At 35.3% G+C, this 20057-nt stretch overlaps 2 protein-coding genes and 1 pseudogene across 2 annotated transcripts; 1 reads left to right on the top strand and 2 right to left on the bottom strand.

The window, feature by feature from the left end:
• The first annotated feature begins 4336 nt into the window (after positions 1–4336).
• LOC108991275 lies at positions 4337–8404 on the top strand (annotated as a pseudogene).
• A 108-nt stretch (positions 8405–8512) lies between these two features.
• LOC108991274 (putative pentatricopeptide repeat-containing protein At3g47840) lies at positions 8513–11715 on the bottom strand. Its single transcript, XM_018965451.2, has one exon. It carries the CDS (start codon positions 11655–11657, stop codon positions 9525–9527), a length of 2133 nt encoding a protein of 710 aa, XP_018820996.1. The 5' UTR covers positions 11658–11715; the 3' UTR covers positions 8513–9524.
• A 1679-nt stretch (positions 11716–13394) lies between these two features.
• On the bottom strand, positions 13395–15769 carry LOC108991268 (mannan endo-1,4-beta-mannosidase 7). The gene is made up of 5 exons (XM_018965444.2): positions 15326–15769; positions 15007–15201; positions 14694–14816; positions 14304–14506; positions 13395–14144 (listed from the first exon to the last, which is right to left on the bottom strand). Exons 1-5 carry the CDS (start codon positions 15647–15649, stop codon positions 13688–13690), a joined length of 1302 nt encoding a protein of 433 aa, XP_018820989.1. The 5' UTR covers positions 15650–15769; the 3' UTR covers positions 13395–13687.
• Between the last annotated feature and the right edge of the window lie 4288 nt (positions 15770–20057).

The raw sequence follows: 20057 nt of genomic DNA, 5'->3' as shown, positions 1-20057 counted from the left end.
AATCATAACTTAAATGAATGAACACTTTTGAGAAGTCACAACTTCTCAAATATTAGAGAATACATTGAAAATGTTTCTAATTCACCAAAAGACACAACCTTTTGTTTGGTTGGGAAGCGGTTAAGGCTCATATCCCTAAAAGGCATACATTGGTTCAAGTACTAAGATACAAAATCTAGATAACCGAATCGATATATTGAACAATAATTATAGTTCACATTATTTTCACTTTATATCAAATATTTTAATTATTTTTAAGATGAAAAACCAACAAGAAGATCAAGCCAGTCAAGATGAATTCACAGCTAAATGATTTTGGATGACGTTTCCAACTAACGAAAAAGAGAATGTTGTGAAACATGGGTCAAGCTTTTTTGGGAAGATAGATAATACATGCACTTACTAAAGTAATTAACAACTTGAGGGCCAAGTATTTGACCAGATCAAAGCGACAGGTCTAGTCTCCACTCTCCACAATATTCCATTGGAAAGTAACAGACAGACCCACATTAAACGACTCCTCAAAGCAAGTGTGGGTGGGACAAAATTTTCCAATTTTCTACTTTTCAAGAAAATATATATTTTTTTAAATAGAAATTCTGCAAACTATACCATTATCTTAATTACTTTGATGATCATCTCACTACAATGAGTTGGTATTGTCCATTAACAATTTCTTTTTTTAAAAAATAAATAAAAAATTATCAGCATGATAAAAAGTGTCAAATTTTTAAAAGCATTGAAAGAAAAATAATAGTATAGTACATAATATTACTTGTATTTTTAATTATTTGTAAAAACGTTATAAACTCAAAACTTGTGTGAACTGCCTGTTTGTTATTTAAAAGGTTATATTTAGATGTTGAGATAAGTTGAGTTGAATTATAAATAATAATATTTTATGAGTCTCATTGAGCTGTGTTTAATTTTTTTAAGTTAAAATGTGTTTAATTTTTTAGGTTAAAATATATGAATATAATCTTTTTATGAGAAGTTAAAAAAATAATGAGCAGTCAAATTTATTTTAGACCTTATGCCTCTGCCACCGCCATTCATGTATGTAAAGAAAAGAATGTTTCATTTGTTTTTCTTTTATTTTACGCAACCAAAAGTGATCAGTTTTATGAGATGCATTTGTTTTGTTTGTAAAAGAAATTAATATATATTTTAATTTTTGTAAGAGTAATGAGATGGAAATCTACGTGGTAAACACGGAAAAAAATTTGTCGAGAAAGTTTCGGAAAATTAAGAATGCAAGAAAAGGAAAAAAAAAAAAAAAAAAAACCCCAAATTCAAAGGTAGTATATGTTTCCTAACCAAACTAAAGTAGCGGTCAACTCTAAAGATTAGAAATTTAGAATGAAAGAACCATACAACGAAGGGGCGTAGAATATGGTATAAAACTCTTGGTCAAATTCTAAAGATTTAAATTATTAATCATTCATGTTGTCGCAATTTTCAAATTTGCAACGACCCACAATCAAAAAGGAAAATTTAGAGGGCTGACTTGGATTTAGAGATGAGATAAGACGATTTTAAATGAAAGATGAAAGTTAAAAAAAATATTATTAGAATATTATTTTTTAATATTATTATTATTTTAAGATTTGAAAAAGTTGAATTGAGATTTAAAAAATTTAAATTGTTCATTATATTTTGTGTAAGAATTTAAAAAAATTATAATAATGAGATGAAATACTTTTCGAATCCAAACAAGACCTAAAGAAATACCTCCGATGCGTCGGCGAGGAGCTAAACTCTTTCAATGACTAAAGAATTATATGAATCAATAATAAATACTTGGTAGACTATATAGAGGTTGATGTATTCTGCAATAGCAAAACCTCTTCATATGCATGATTATCGGCGTGCAGTTTGGTATGCTGCCTTTTGCAGCAGGAATGATGAGTATAATTTTTCATCAGAAGAATACAAATAGTTGACTTTATCCACGAACTCATATAGTGCCTTTGATGTGTTTTTATCTTTTAATCGCTACTTATTAAGTGAATTCCTCTCTTTAGATCTGGAATTCTCTATAGATCTTGTTTGGATATTCAAGTATTTTAAGATATTTTCTTTTCAAATATCACTCAAATATAAAATATTTTTAATTTCAAATTTTCAACTTTTTTATTTAATCATTATAATTTTCTCAAACTTATAAAGAAAATACAAAAAATAATACAAAATTTTTAAATAAAAATTATATTCTAACAATTTTTAAATTTTATAATATTTTTATTCAAATTATTTTTTTTCAAAATTCAATAAAACATCTTAATCGAAACTATTTCACTATTATTTATAAACTTTTAAAGATATTTTAAATATTCAAATGGGCTAGAGCATTCATAATGGTTCATTTATCCTATCTTTTAAAATACATCACCAAAATCTACTTTTTCTATTTTACATACTGATTTTTACAATAGGTCATACTAGGGGTGTATAGGAACCACCAGAACGTTAAGAACCGATCAGACCGACTGCTGGAGCACGGAACCGGCAAGGAACCGGTCGGCGGGCAAGAGGAATTGAGAGAAAACCGATATCGATAGTTCGGGGATGGTTTGAACTCCTAGAAAACTACTGAATAGGCCAATCTTTTTTTTTTTTTTTTTAAATATATGTATATAAAACGACGTCGTTTTAGGGCTTGAAAGTTAAAAAAATATATATATATATATATAATAGAACTGTTTCTTCTTCCCCGCATCATCTTCTTCATTTCTGTAACTTTTTTCTTCTTCCATGGTTGACGACGGTGCGATGCTTTTTCCTTCTTCTTTAGTTCCTCCTCCTTCACAAAAGACATTGACGGTAGATTGAAGACCGTACCGACGCATATCGAGACCGATATGATCGGTTTTCTCTCCCCAAATCTACGGTTTCAGCCGGTTCAATAGACTTATGGCAGACATCAGTGATGTCTTGGTTTGGCGTCGAAACCAACGCTGAACCCATCGATGGTCATACATCAGTTTATCTATTTTTTCTATATATCCTTTAAATATTATTTTTTAATATTTTTTATTCATTTCAAATATTTCTTCTAACTACTAATAAATTTATAATATCTTTTCATATACAATAATGTTATATAATTTTGTCATATTTCAGATTAATTCAAATTTAATTATATAATTATGTCATATTTCATATATGTATTTTTGATAAGCATATGCTGGAGAGATAAGAGAGAAGGGATGAAAGGGTGGATTCTTCCCAATATGAAACTAGGGTGAGAAAATGTGTAAACAAAAGTTGCAGTAGAAAAAAGTAGCAAAGAAAACTGTCTAAAGGAGAGAGAAAATAATTTAAAATATTTTAGAGTTGTGAGCAGTATTCTCTACATCTAGAGAATTATTGTAGTAAAATATAAAATAAAGATCAAAATACAAAATCCATTGAAAGGGCCTTATGATCAATTTTCTTTATATTTTACGAGCCATTGGCTCATTAAAGGCTCGTTTGTTTTTAGAGATGAGATGAGATGAGTTAAAATTAAAATTAAAAAGTTGAATAAAATATTATTAGAATATATTTTTTAATATTATTTTTATTTTAGAATTTGAAAAAGTTGAATTGTTCATTTTATTTTATATGAGAATTTAAAAAAATTGTAATGATAAGGTGAGATGAGATGAGATGTTTCTTGAAAACAAACTAGCTGTTAGTCGCCAGTTATTCATTCCTCGCCGACTATGCCAACATGTTCCTTTATTCATCCCTGCGGCTCTCTTCTCGCCACTTAAAAGCATATTTATACCCAACAATTAATATATTTCTATCACTACTTCTCTAAAAATAAAGTAGGAGATCTTAATCATGTGGTAATAAAAAATTCAAAAACTCTAATAATTTCTAATTTTTATCACAAATTTCCAACTCAATTCCATAGAATAGAACAAAATAAATAATAGTCAGCACTTCATCTGACAATTATATTTGACAATCTTCAAGAGTTTTTATTTTTACTTTTATTTTCTTAACTTAAATGAAAACTTCAAAAATTTAGATTGTAAAAAATTTGAAGAAAAGACAAAAAAAAAAAAAAAAAAAAATTATGTATCATTATCAAATATGTTTATCAGGGGTGCTTCTTATAAGGACTCAAGAAGTCAAGATTCAAGAACAAAAGAAAAAAAACACGAGGGAATCCAAAAGAAAAATCAGAGTTCTCAATCAGATACCTTATTAGGAATCTTCCCAGCCAATCACCATAAAACCCATTTGAGGTTGCCCCCACACGTTGGTTTCTCGCAGTCGAAGACCCTTGCTAAATGGCCGTTTACACGGTTATACCCACTTTCTTTGCCTCCCCCGCGTGCTCTTTTCCTCAGTCCTCTGTTCCCACTCAACAAAAATGTCGCCAACCCTGCTACGTATTGTATCCGCCAGCCTTCAAAGTTCAAAGTCCTTCCTAGTGATCTTCCGAAGCTCAATTCTATAAATTCTATGGTCCATGTCCGTATCAAAACCGACTTCTGGTGGTGGGTTTTTTTCTTGAGTAAAGGTGTTTGTGATAGAAATAAAATAAAGGTCTGAACACCATGGCTGAGTTGATTAAAGTTTCTGATTTCAATGGTGGTGATAATGATGAAGGTATTAGAGTTCAAAACGAAGCTTTCGTTAATGGGTCATCCAAGTTTCTTCGAGAGTTTATGGCTGATGGACTGGAATCTACTCTCAATCGAATGGTTGGTATTTTTGGATCATCTCAAATATCATGGTTTTTCTTCTCGCTTTTGATTTCCTTTTATTGTTGTTGTTATTGCATGTGAATGGTGCGGCGGTGCCAGTATGACGGTTCTGTTTCCTTTTGATTTGGTCTGATTGATCATGAAATTATTTCTGACAGTTCAATTAAAACAACGTTCTCACATTATTTTATTTGGCCAGTTTAGAGCTGAAAATATCTCTAATTTCAGTAGTTTAAGGTCGCTTAATACATTCTGTGTGAGTAAATACATATTCTATGTTCTTTCTTCCTTTCGCTTTTGAATTTGTGTTGGAGAACTAAAAGCTTCCTTAGTGGCTGTTCTCTACCTGAAAGATAAAAGTCTCGTTGTACTTTTAGACTGAGATGTCTTTTAAGAAATATGTCGGGGTATGGTAGTAGAATTTTCTACTTCCTAGTGGTTAATATGATTCATCTTGCAGTTTACTTGCTTCTCATGAGATCATATTACACTTCTTATACAAATCTTTGAGGTCGCAGTCCTTGCATTTGCTAAAAATTACAGTTGACTGTAGAGCATCCCTTATATGGTTGGTAACTAAAAGAACTTGGGTGAAAATGGATGGAAGAACATTAGCAAGAATATGTACCCGTTTAAGCAATTATGAATCAATCAGTAGCCATAGAACTTATTTTCTGCTCCTATTAAGCACTCTTACTAGCATTTGCCTTAATCTGAGGTATGCATTAGATAGTTAGATGCTAGGATAGTAACCAAACTTCTCATCACATAGAGGTGATCCTGTTGCGAAGCTCTTTTGCACATGATATTTTCTGGATATTGCTAACCATACATATTCAAATCTCGTCTAGTGACCATTTTCTTCTTTAACCATGAACACGATGACCATATCTCACTCTTTTATTTCATGGCCTTGTCTCTACATAACTCAAATGTAAATTGATACAAACCATAGGGTTTTGCTCAGTGGTAAGGGCCTTGGTTTTAGTGGTATGCTCCCTTTAGGTCCAAGGTTAAAATCTTCTTGGATGCAAACAGTTTGTAAGGGTCATTGGATTGGGAGAATTTTCCCTTGAGTTACCCAAGTGCACTTGCGGGAAACTCATAGCCGAGAGCCTATACACCCCTGGGATTAGTCGGGACTTTGTTCTCGGCCATCTGGTACCAATAAAAGAAAGAGTAAATTGATAAAATAAGGATTTCAAAAATTCTTAATAATAGCACGAGATTCCTTGAATGGAGACTGGTATGGTGAGCTGATAAAAGAGAGATTAAACATAGTTTTCCTCAAACCCTAGAACATATGTGAATATTATTATGGATATGTTTTTTTTTTTTTTTTTGATAAATGAATCTTATTATGGATATGTAGATACCACATTTTTCTCTCTTGTAACTTTTGAGGAGATGGTTTTGCATATCTTGGCAACAAAATATTGACTTGACATCTTAATTGCTGTTGTTTACAGAGCAAGTGGCTTGTAGTTGCTGTTTTTGGTGGTATCATTCTTTGGAGGCATGATTCAGAAGTCTTGTGGGCTTCTATGGGGTCTCTTCTAAATTGTATACTCTCTATTGTACTCAAAAGGATACTAAACCAAGAGCGGCCTGTTTCCACTTTGAGATCTGACCCTGGGATGCCATCATCACATGCACAATCTATCTTCTTCACTGTTGTGTTTACCAATCATTCAAGTAATTTCTCCTGTTCTCTACCTACTTTATGATCACTTATGAATGAGAGAGAGAGAGAGAGAGAGAGAGAGAGCAGTTGCATTGTTAAGCTTAGAATTGATTGATATGAAGTTTGCTTGTTTTTATGAACATAATTTCAATGTGTTGGCTCAATTGCAGAAATTTAATGCTTGTTTTTCTGCATACTGTTGCAGTTATGGAATGGCTAGGAACAAATATATTTACAGTAACCATCAGTGGTCTTGCCTTGGCATTTGGTTCATATCTTGTAAGTATCCTCACACGGCTCATATTAGTCATATGCCGCACATAATATATGCTTTTAGCTTAGGTTTCATAGATGAGGTTGTAATTCTTAAAAATAAGAACAGGTTGAATACTAATCTGGTACATTTCTCTCCTCTGTTACTGTTAACCTATTGAACAATATAGAGACCATATTGCAGTTATCCTTGCTAAAACTCTCTTGTTCATACCATAGTGGCAATTGCAATCATCCTTATTTGGGATCAGATGCAGCTTTATCTTGATATTTTATAGGATAAGAAGGTCAAAATCTAACTCATGGGGCCCCAAATAAGACCAATTGATTTCTGTCTTTTCTAAAAATAAATTTACTGATGAACCAATATCAGTTTTATGAAAATCTTTGTTGAGGAAAAACTTAATGCTTTCATAGAATGCTCCTGGCGGAATACCGATAGCCCTTTCTTTTATATGGTGAACCAGAATTAGACATTAACGCTGTTTGTGAATCAAGATATGAACTCATCTCTATGTATGTGGAGTATAGGGAAGAAAGAATAAAGGGTAGAATAAAAACCATAGAATATGGTATGTTCTAGTAGCCTGTAACTTATTGGCCAGTGTTGTCCATTGTTTATACTTATTTCAGAACACTTTCAAGCTGAGTATGCATCTAACGGCATGTGCTAGTAGATTTATTGTGCCAGAAGATTGATTTTTTTTCCCAGCTATAAGTCAATTGACAATAGCTTTATATAAAGAATAAATTTGCATCATGACACCTTGTACGCATATACTGAATAAGTCAATATTATTATGGGTATGGAAAAATACACTTTGCACTCTCAAACTAACAAGGGTTCTGCACTTTGCACGCTAAACTACCAAGACTGATACATTGTATCCTCTAGCTACCAAAAATTGATAAATAGCTCATTCATTCAATTCTACCCATCAAAATAGATTAAAAAAAAAGAAAAAAACGTGACAGGGCCGGGGCACAATCTTCTCCTAAAAGTATTGATTGGCTCACAATTAAGTAGAAACTAGATTTTTGCCCAGGCTTATAGATCCCGAAAGGATTGGAAATCAACAAAATAAATGAGAAAAAGGAACGGAATTTCTTTTAAGTAGTGTAGCTGCTGTAGGATAAGTGACCTGTCTGTTGCATGGATATAAAAGTAATGCTTATTTTTATCTTTTCCTTGGTGTTTGCAGTCATGGCTACGGGTCTCACAACGGTTTCATACTGTAAGCCAAGTCGTTGTGGGTGCTGTCTTGGGATCCATCTTCTGTATTTTGTGGTCATGGTCGTGGAATGCTTATGTTCTAAAAGCATTTATTTCCACTTTATGGGTTCGAATAGTTGTTGTTCTGGGAGCTGCTGGGTTTGCCTGGATTTTCTTGTACGTGCGGTTCGTTTTTCGCTTAGGGATGAGGAGGAATTTCTTAGATAAACTCGTGAAAACCAAACTTCACTCAATCTTAGTCAAAATACAGAGAAAAAGTATGCTGAGTTCTCGAAATAGATGGACATAACTTTGTAATGTGATGCCTTAAGCTTACTACAACTTTTGTAATATACCATAAGTAGCTCAAGTAATGAAACACCAGATGTGTGCATGCATGTGCGCACAAATACACACAGCATGCAATAAGGCGCATACCATTATTTTTTAGTACCAAAAGCACTCGAGTTGTGGCTGCGCCACCCCCTTATTTTTTATTGATTGATATTCCATGATAACCAAAGCCATTACGCCATTGTATTGTCATCCAGGCTAAATTCATATATTGAATACCTAGGATTGAGTACTGAACTCGAAATTGGCTTGATCTTAGAAAAATAGTCGATTACACTAATGTTGACCCTGTGGAGTAGAGGAGCCATTATATTGGGGGAAAGTGAAACCCCTAAAGCTTTTTGCATCAAAGTTCCAAGGGAAATTATAATATAAAAACAAAGCAGGAAGAAAAAACTCAGCTAAAAACCTACTAATGTCCTAAGCTTGGAATCTCCAATCTGTCCATGACATAATGACCTATCAAAGCTTGGGGTAATTATTCGGATACATCATATTGAACTGCTGAATCTTCTCCAAGAACTCAGCCTTATAATTAATCTGCATCTCCTCGTTACAAAATCCAAGACTGGTTTTTCTTTCTTTAGAGTGAATTATTATAACAAGAGAGCCAGGGTGAAGACCATCGCTTACAAACCCTATTCCATGAACATTGTTTGTCCAGCTCCAGTATCTTGGTGGACCTCATACTCTTGAACTGCTATCTCTTCTTGGACCTCTTCCAACTTGTCATCAGTGTTATTTAGGGATGCAGTGTCAACAATTCTAAAATATCTGTATCAAGTCTATTACCCGTAAAGCCAAAAAAAAAAAAAGAAAAGAGTTTAGCCTTTACGAACCAACTTGAACTCTGCATCACAATGGCTTGTGAAAAGACTGCTAGAATTCAAGGCAATTTATTCATGTAGGAAATTCAGGATGAAATTGTAAGGCCTCTGGAGCTAAGCAACTGAATAATTCCATGCTCCGTATTGCAGGGCATACCTTTGGTGGAGAACATCCATATTCACGAATCCCATGCGACTATCCCTGGTACTGACAATTCCATGTGGCATGAGGTCTAGTCGCAATCTTTGAGCTACAGCCAAATCTGCCATCTCATTTCATTTTGTAGATTTTTTCAAGGAACAACCTGCTTTGTTGTCCACTCATTCATAGCCAATGCAGCTGGGTAGCTCATCCCTGATCTTCTTCTCTGTCCACAATATGTTTGTTGACAGAAAGATAGCCTTCAGAGTGAAAAATGGCTGTTCCATTGTTTGTGACCTACAGCCCTAGATTAAGAAAACTTCTGCTAACCTTCCACATGATTTGAAATAGAACCCACTTCCTGAATTGCAGTTTCTGTCCTTGAAGCTAGTAAGTCCAACATACTGTATATATATTCACCTTGGGGATGAGATCGATCCCCAGCAACAAATGCAGAAACCTGGTCATTGACCTTAATCCAAGACCATCCTGGCTCCTTGATCACCCCTTTTGATTTCATCATCTTCCTTAGATTTGCTGCTTCCCTCCATCTCCCTCTTGTGGCATAAATGTTAGCAAGAGTAATATGAGCTCCAGCACTACTTGGATCTAATTTAAGAATCTCCTCTGCAGTACGTATTCCACAGTCAACGTCTCCTTGTACTCTACAAGCTCTAAGCAGTGTAGACCAAACGACGTCATCCCGTTGAAATGGCATGTGTTTTATCATGTTCTCTGCATCACTTAATCGTCCAGCTCGGCAAAGGAGATCAATCATGCAGCCATAATGTTCTTTTGAAGGATTTATCTGATATTTATTAGTCATCAAGTTGTAGTAGTGGAAGCCAAGATCAACAAGTCCAGCATGGCTACAAGCAGTAAGAATGCCAATGAAGCTCACGGCATCTGGTCTTAAACCAACTTTGGGAATCTTCTCAAACAAATCAATGGCTTCGTGGCTGAACCCATGTTCAGCATAACCAACGATCATGGCAGTCCATGAGACAATGTCATCATTTTCCGTCACATCAAAAATTTTCGAAGCTTCTTTTATACTCCCACATTTAGAATACATATTGATTAGAGCACTTCGTATCAGAGCTGTGCTTTCTAACCCAACAGACAAGACAAGAGCATGCAGTTGCTTCCCTTGCTCAAGAATTGCCATACTTCCACATACACTTAGCACGCTGGAAAAAGCAAACTCATTTGGTTTTGGTCCTTCCTTTCTCATCCACGATAAATACTCAAAGGCTTCTTCCGCATAACCTCCTTGAGAATACGCGGCAATTATAGTACTCCATGAAACAACATCTTTCCTGGTCATGCCACAAAAGACCAGTGAAGCTGAAGGCAACTGCCCACATTTTGAATACATGGTCATGACAGAATTTGCCACTGATAGAAAATCAACAAAACCTACACGTAAAACATGTGCATGTAATTGTTCACCCCATTCAATTCTTGCAAGATTGGCAACACCACAGATAATAGCTGCAAAAGTGTACTCATTAGGACTCACATCTGATTCCTTCATTTTCATAAATGCTTCAATTGCATGCTCCTCCTGACCCATCTGAACATAGGTTGTTACAATTGTTGTCCATGAAACCACGTCCTGTGTCCTCATCTTCTCAAACAAGCGCATACCATAGTCGAATTTTCCACATTTGTAGTACATGGTAGCAAGAGTGTTAGCCACAAATGAGCTCTCATTGAACCCTTTTTTCATTGTTTTTGCATGAATCACCCTCCCGTAGTTCAGAGCACCAGAATCGGCACATGCCTTCAATGCAATAGCAAATGAATACGCATCATACTCCACCTTTGACCTCTGCATTTCACAAAAGTAAACCAAACCCTCCATATTATAACCTGCTCGAACAAGCCCGGTTATAATGGCTGTCCAAGAGACTACATTTCTTATTGGCATCTCATCGAAAACTTTACAACCTTGCTCAATTTTACCAATCTTGGCATACATGTCAAGAAGGGAACTCCCAACAAAAACCGAATTAACAAAACCAGATTTCACTGAATACCCATGTAACAGTTCCCCATAATACAAGTTCATAATGAGTGCACAAGCCTTGAGTGCAAGACTAAGCGTGTAGTGGTCCATTCGAAGTCCTGGCTGAACGCACATATTTGAGAACAAATCTAACGCTTCAGAGGAATCCGAGGCATTGACATAGCCAGAAATCATATTGGTCCATGTAATCTCATCTCGGCATGGCATTTTATCGAACATTGCGCGAGCATCACTCAAATGACCGGTTTTCACTAGCTGCTTAAGTTGAGCATTGACTTCAAGCATATCTACATCATTAGCAGAATGGGTTTTTCCAATAATGCATGTAGGTCTTAGCTCTGAAACCAAGAGATCTCCATACACAGTATAAGCAAGGGCTGATGCCGTAAAAAATCTCCTGAAAGGACTCCTCATGGGTAAAACCATGTTTCTACGGATTGGCTACTATTGAGCCGCCATGCAAATCGCTTACCCAAAAGTAGTATGAAATGTCTTCTAAACCTCGTTGCCGAAATGTTGTATGCAAGCAGCCTACACTTGCACTATGGCCCTTTTCGGCCTATGTTTGCACAATGTCTTCTAAATGGACCTGAAGGCCAATATCATCTCTGGCTCGGCCCAATGGGGGAAAGCCTATCCCAAAAATTGAGTCACATCGATTGACATGCTTTTATTGGCAAATCCTATAAATGAAAAGCCCCTATATATATGATTTATTGACTGGATAATAAAATTAAGGATGAAAAATATATATTTCTCTTAGAGTACTAGTAATAGACTCAATAAACTTTAGCTAAAATTTGATTAAGAAATTCACTTTTACAAATTTAACTAGCTACTTTTCAATAAAATCGAATAACATACTCAACAAATTTTTCTCTATTCTATTAAAATATTGATTTTGAACTATTTATATATTTTAATTCTAATTGTAATATATTCTTATAAATTCTTTATTTTAATTCTAGTGGATATTCTTTATTTATTTTACTTCTAAATTTTGTTAGTTGGAAAACTAATAGGAATTTTACCTCTGGCATATATTCTATTGTATTCGTTGAGCTAGCACGTGTTGCAAAACTGGAAATCGTAGTTAAGATTTTAATATATATATATATATAAATTATCTTGAAAGTTCATATTCAAAGAGTCATCAAGGTGGCCTGGGGAAGAAGCAAGTAGCGGAAACATAATATTTTAGTCCAAAAATAATATTTGGCCAGCCCCTTTTGCTCAACAAATTTGGCTAGTGATATAATCTTAAGTTAAAGTTATTGTTCATTTGTTATTTTATTAAAAAATTCTCACTTATAGTGGAGGAAAACCGTGGTTACAAGCCAGAAGCCTGTGGGTTACACATATTCAAAAAGACCAAAACCTAGGCCTCAAAAAATCCCTCGACATCAAACTAAAATTCAAGCTAAAAACAAAATACATAAGACTCAAGACAACCAACCTAAAAAACCACCTACAAGAAAAAGTCAGCTCAAATGGATAATAGAATGGTAAAGAAAAGAACAGCTGTAACAAGAAAATACCTCACTACGATATACGCAAGTAGGGAAGGCCAATTCTATCCATGCACAGAAAACCTCTTAACTTATCAGGCAAAGTACCTCGATCCTCAAAACAATCCATATTCAAACCCTCAGCTCTAAGTTTAGCAAGGAAATCAACAACGACATTACCTTCACGAAATACATGACTCACTCTATAATCCAGACATTCAAGACAAACTTGAAGCTCGTCCCAATAATCCTCAAGATACCAAAGATCACGATTTCCCTTTTTAATCCAATTAACCAGAATTTGAGAGTCTATCTCTATATCCACCCGAAAAAAGCCAAGTTGGCAACATCTCCTGACACCTTCAAGCAAACTTCTCATTTCAACAAAATTTTTAGAGCCCTGACCTAAGAAAATAGCAAAAGCTGTACACATCTTACCACTAACATCACGAATGACACCTCCAGCCCCAGCTGTACCAGCCCCAGCTGGACCAGCATTACCCATACTACTACCATCAGTATTAAGCTTGACCCTGTGTTATTGCATTTCCAGCCATACTACAACTGTGTTATTGCATTTCCAGCCATACTTCTGTTACACTCAGATTTTACAAATGATGGAACTTAGCAATCCATTGTAGTGTACAGTTCAATCTAGTAAACAAGCTACAACAGTTTCATTTGATGTAAAAGTCATAATATGGTGGAACAAACAAGTTCCAGGCTCTGCAGTTTGTTACAAACAGAGTTGGCTGAACAACTTAGCCGACAACACACACAAAGTACAGAATTATAGAAAAGTTACGTTGTTTAGTACTAGAAGCTACCCTCCTGGACAAAAAACACTCAGTCTCTAAGAGGGAAACCAAACCAGTTTTGGAAACCTTAAAGGCCACACAATTAGATATGTTTACTTAGACATAGAACATAGTCCACACGATTATTATCTTAGTTGCCGATACGCCTTCCTCTGTTTCTAGCCAACCATTGAGCCCTTCTGGTGGCCATTGCCCTCTTCCACCTCTCAATGTTTCTCATTCTTTCAAAAAACTTCCGAATCTGGTGAAGTTTGTGAGACTGTTGGGCAATGATGTTTGCAGTTGAGGGGCTTTGGCTCAGAACTATCTCATACCCATCACGGAAAGAGTCCATGCCTTCACTTAGAAGTTGCCAGAACAGACCTCCAGCAGCTGCACCTCCTCTTTTAGCTGAGGAGTATATCTTGTAGTACACAGTATTAAACAGCAGGTCTCTTTGGTATGTGCTGAAACCAGCAACTTTCCAGGATTTCCCAAATTCTGTAAGAAGTATTGGCTTCCTAAGAATGTACTGTGCATCTTGGATGTGGGCGTTGAGCCAATTGTTCAAGAACGAAAGCTGAAATTGATCATTTGAGCTGGGTAACCTGCCCATATCATGTAAAATTCGATTAATCTCAATTCACTGAGCCAGTTTTAGGCCAAGATTTCATTTTACAGCTTTTATTGTTCTGTTGAACAGTCCAAAGAATGCTATACTCGTGATTATTCTTTTTGTATTTTCAACACTTGAAAGTAATAGTTACCATTGATCAGGGTATGAGTGTGTCGTTGCAAAATCGATGCCAGGGATTTGATTATTTGCAATGAAATCTGTTCCGATTTCGAGACTAGGATTAAGTCCCTTCCTCTGAGGCGTGGATTGCCCATAAAACCCTTCTAAACCAGCTTCCAGCAGGTGATTTCTATCAATAGACTTTACATAGGAAGCCATTTCAGTTATCCAAGCCTGTCGGACAAGAACCAAAGGATTTAAGTTTAGCTCGAATTATTAGCAATAACCGTAAAAACCATGGCTTGTAAAATAAACAATACACAATGTGTGGAAAAAATTTCTGGAGTGAGACACATATAACTTAAAACTTAACTTAGATCTTAGCTGGGGAAAGCACAAAAATAGGAGAGATCATTCTAACCTGAATAGTCCTCCCTGAAGGATCCGATGTGCATCTAGGTTCATTCATAAGCTCCCAAGCCATGATTGTTGGGTCATCTTTGTAATGAATTCCAGTATAGCTGTTATACCTGGACAGAACAGTCTGAAAAGGTAAAGCAAAATTAGTGTTGGACATCATATATCTAGATCTCACAAAAGAAAAGCTCAGAAACTCTGCTTTACAGAAACTAAATCTGAATACTATTTTTTATTTTGCCTTCTAGTTTTTGGCGGTAAAATCATTACATCTTAAAATCGTAGAAGAGAAATAAAAAAATGGTGGATTGCCTTACCTTTATATGGTTCTTGTAGTAACCCTTAACGACAGGATTCCTAAAAAAATCATCTTCAGATGACAGGTACTGCCCCTGATTTCTTGCCCAGTTCACATACTGTTTTTTCCCTCCAAAGCTGTCGTAGTTGTTCGCCAAGCTCAATATGAGCTTAATCCCATACCTCCTGGCCTCAGCTATAACAAAATCTAAGCCCTTCAAAGTTCAAACCACCGAAAAGAGAGGACCCAGAAAACCAAGATCAACATTCTGAACTTTGCAGATTTAAAGAATTGTACAAAATGGTAGAGAATAATGTGAAAGTGTGAGAGAGAGAGACCTTAAACATTTGCTCATTGTAGGAGCCAGGAGAGTACTGCAGGGGTCTGTAGCCACCATCACTGAAAGCCCAAGTTCTAGCTACAGTGAGGCCATGGCTTGAGGCCTCACGAAAGGCAGCAGAAACTTTGGGTCTCTGAGATGGGTCAGAAGCCACATACATCAACCAGTATGCATTGAAGCCATTCGCATAGTAAGGATTTCCATTTAATAGAAAATGAATTCCTCTGGTTCTGATGAAACCATCTCCTGCTTCAACTCCAATGTGAAAGCACTGTCGGTGGATCAAAATGGCCAAAACAAGTGCCAAAGCCAGATGCTTCATCTCTCTTTCTCACTCCCCGTGAATGTGGATGAAGAAATCTTTTCTAGTTTTTTTATAAGCAGAGCATGGAAGAAAGATGCGGCTGTTTAGGCACTTGTCTGTAGCCTGACGATCAAAGTTTGTCTTTTTACAACCGCAAAATTTAGGGAAAAAACAATAGTAACTGTCGAGGCAGAGAAACCGACAAGGATAAAACCGGTACTCGAAAATGAAACTGTTTATTTATGAAAAATTATATTCATCATCTGTGCACATTATACATATTTTTTTTCTCTTATCAAATATGTGATATATATATATATGATGAGTAGAAGAATTCAATAAATTAAATAAGAATAAAACCAAAAACAATTTTAAAAAAATTTAAAAAAATAAAAAAAATATGGTGTGTGGGGATGATAAGTAGCAAAAGTCTTTATTTATTTTCACAACTAATCACATCTTATCTCATCTAATTATTACAATTTTTTTAAATTTTCACACAAAATAAAATAAACAATTCAACTTTTTCAAATCACTAAACAAAAATAATATTAAAAAAATATATTCTAACAATATTTTGTTCAACTTTCAATTTTTATCTCAACTAATCTCATTTCATCTAATCTAATTTGTGAAAACAAACGAGACCTTAAAGTAATGCTAGTAAAAGCCTAAAATAGATAAGTTTCATACAAGTCCTTTATAAAAATATAGGTTTCACTAATAAAGAATAATCCTTTTTACACTTTTTATAAGTATGATCCACTTTTTTACAATGACTTATATGAGGCTCTTGTCTATTTAGGATTTATACAAACCATTTCTCAACTATTTATCCTCCCTTCTACCCTAAAGCTAGCTTCGGTAACTAACAATTATCAACCTGTATAGGGTGCCATTTCTAAGGTTTTAAGTTACTGTATTTGGGCATAATATCACTTGATCTGTATTGATGAAGAAGAAGAAGAAGAATACAGATTTGATTGTAAATGTGGGGCATCCTTAATCTTGATATTTTCAAACCATGAAATTGGTATGAACATAATGTGATGGACATGCTAGGAGTGTCATGTTTTGACCCCTAAAGAAATTATCTATATTTCAAGACCTGGCAAACGTACATGAGGGGTTCCATGAAAACGAAATAGTGAAGGAAGAGGTGGATGTTATAATTATCATGTTAGATCTAAATTCATTATTGCATTTCTGTTCCTTTCCCCCGTTTATTTCCTCATGAAAAAGTGTATGCATTGACTTGTTGAGCTGCAATTGAAACTCAATAATAATAATAATAATAATAATAATAATAAAATAGCCCTTTTATTTCATTATTGCAATTGTAACCGCTGGTGCCAGTTTGTAACTACGGTTTTCTTCCGTTATAAATGAAGGTTTATTAATAAAATTTGGGACGGAGTCACTAAAAAAAAAGTTGTCATAATTTGTCAGATGAACTTCACTGATTATAGCTCACATGAGGTTTTTACCTTAATTTTATCAAATGATTGCTATCAACTTTCTTGAGATCAAATTTCAATTTCATTTTTTCAACAAGGTTTTGGTAAGATAATTTCTACATTTGCAAAGAGATTATACAAATATAAACTTACAAGCTGATATGGTTTCATAAAATTCGTTAGATCTACTTTACAATAAAAATAATTTTGTCATCTGACATACCACATCAAATCGCATTAGTTTATAAATTTACTTTTGTATAATTCATTAGTGTCTAAAGTATTTCATTTTGTCAATTGTATTTGTTCCTTTTAAATAATTGTACTTGAATGTACAAGAAACTCAATTCTGAGTACTGAGAACTGCAATTAATCTCCAGTCTAAATTGACAAAACATCTTAGCTTAGAAGGTTTTATGGCAAAGGCATCGTTTGCTCATCGTAGCCTGAACTTATTGGATATTATATGAATGTCGACAATGGTAGTACCCACGTGCCCTATCAGAATAATAGACCCAATTTCACCTTTAGACAAATAGCTGGAAGGCAAGACGTATAGTACAACCAAAGCAGGTCAGGGAGGGCACTCACTAGCATCGTTACAACCAACAGCAGAGCATCTTCTAGAAGATAACAACAGAAGAAATTGTTAGGAATTTGTCTCAAGTTATTGTAAATTAATTCTATTTTTTATTTCTCACATTCGTGTATAAATACACCTCAATTCCTTCAATGAGAATTAGAGAAATTTTTCATAAATTCTTCTTCTTCTAACATGGTATCAAGAGCCTTCAACTAATCATCATTCACCATGGCTGCCTCATCTTGTCCCTCCCTCTCTTCCTTCTCTCATATCATCACCACCAAATTAACCAATGGCAATTATCTCCTATGGAAAGTGTAAATCTTTGCTTATTTATGAGGTCAAGACCTCTACTCCTATGTTGATGGCACTAGTGTCCCTCCCTCCCAATTCCTAACTGAATCCTCAACCTCACCGCCCAAACCCAACCCAGCTTTTACCTCATGGCAATGCACTGGTGAATTAGTCTTAAGTGTTCTTTTCTCATCTCTTTCAGACTCTCTGCTTGGCCATGTACTATCCTCAAAAACTGCTCGTGCCCTCTGGGTCTCCTTGGCATCTATGTTCGCCTTTCACTCTCAGGCTAAGGAATTTCAAATACGATTCTAACTCACCAACTGTCAAAAGGAGATTAGAGCATCATTGACTATTTCGGCAAGGTGCGTTCACTTGTAGACTCCTTGGCTGCTACATGTAACTCTCTTCCTGGTAAAGAAGTAGTTACTCATCTTCTCAATGGTCTAGGCTCCTCTTATGAAGCCTTTATAACTTCTGTAACCACACGAGCAGAGCCCATCTACTCTCATGAATTATACCAATTACTATTAATTCATGAAAGCTACGCAACTCATCAACAGCTAGGTATCCTCTCTTGAGCCATCTATTAATCTCAGCGTTGCTGCCAACCGAGATCATCTTTGACGTGGTTCTTACCGTGCTCGACGTTAAGGATGTGGTCAGGGTCGTCCCTTCTATAACAATTGTAGCGGTCGTTACTCCTCTCAAAATGACTCTCCACAGTAGTATTACATCTCTAATCTCTAATCGCCCTACCTGTCAAGTGTGTAACAAGTCAGGACATGTGGCTCTGCAATGCCGTTATCGATTTGATCATGCTTATCAATTCGAGACTCCATGATCCTTCTCAGCAAATTACACAGCTCAAGATTCTCTGTCTGATTCATCTCGATATTCTGATTCTGCTGCTACTCACCATATTACAAATGACTTTAATAACTTGAATGTATCATCTGAGCAATATAGTGGCAGTGAATCAATTCACATTGGAGATGGTTCTGGGATACCCATTCAAAATTTCGGTGACTCTTGTCTCTCCTCTTCCTTTTATCTTCGTAATTTATTACATGTTCCAGATATTACCAATAACCTTGTCTCTGTTCTATGTTTTTGCATTGACAATTCATGTTATTTTAAATTTCACTCCTCTCATTTTATTGTGAAGGACAACAAGACAAAAAAGGTACTCTTCACAGGGCCAACATGTAATGGCCTCTATATTTTTCCTTTCAAGCCAACACAACCACAAAGTCCAACCATTCATCTTGGTGAAAGAACAACAACGACTCAATGGCACCGAAGGCTTGGTCATCCCTCACTAAATCTTGTCTCACGGGTTCTACAAGAAAAGTGACTACCTGTTTCTTCTTTTGATTCAAAGTTTTTTTTGTCCAGAATGTCCTCTAGCTAAGGCCCATCAATTACCATTTTGTAATAGTCAAACTACTTATTCTCGTCCTCTTCAACTAGTTTGTGCTGATATTTAGGGGCCAGCCCCTTATGTTTCTCGGTTGGGTTTTAAATACTATCTCTATTTTATGGATCAATACACAAGCTATACTTGGCTATTCCCATTGAAACTCAAATAAGATGTTGTTTCGGTTTTAGCACTTTTTTGCCATATATTGAACACCTTTTTAACTCAGAACTTCTTATTCTTCAAACTGATGGTGGAGGTGAGTTTAAACCTCTAACTCAAATATGTAAAAAATTTGGAATCACACATCGGCTTTCATGCCCTCACACTCATCAACAAAATAGGCTTATTGAAAGAAAACATCGTTACATTGTTGAGACGGGCCTTGCCTTGTTGGCACACTCATCCTTACCATTCACTTATTGGGCTGAAGCCTTTGAAACTGTCGTTTACCTGATTAATATTTTACCATCTCCTACCATCAACAATCAAACACCACATTTTCTTGTTCACAATTGTGAAACTGATTATAAATTCCTAAAAGTGTTTGGTTGTGAATGCTGGCCAAATATTAGATCTTATCTTTTACCCAAATTTGCTTTCAAATCCGTTTCATGCTTGTTTCTGGGCTACAACTCATCTCACAAAGGCTACAAGTGCCTTGACTTGACA

Source organism: Juglans regia, chromosome 7 (assembly GCF_001411555.2).
Source record: "Juglans regia cultivar Chandler chromosome 7, Walnut 2.0, whole genome shotgun sequence".
NCBI lineage: Eukaryota > Viridiplantae > Streptophyta > Magnoliopsida > Fagales > Juglandaceae > Juglans > Juglans regia.
The sequence above is the reverse complement of the archived record's forward strand: the minus strand, read 5'-3'. Positions and strand labels throughout refer to the sequence as shown.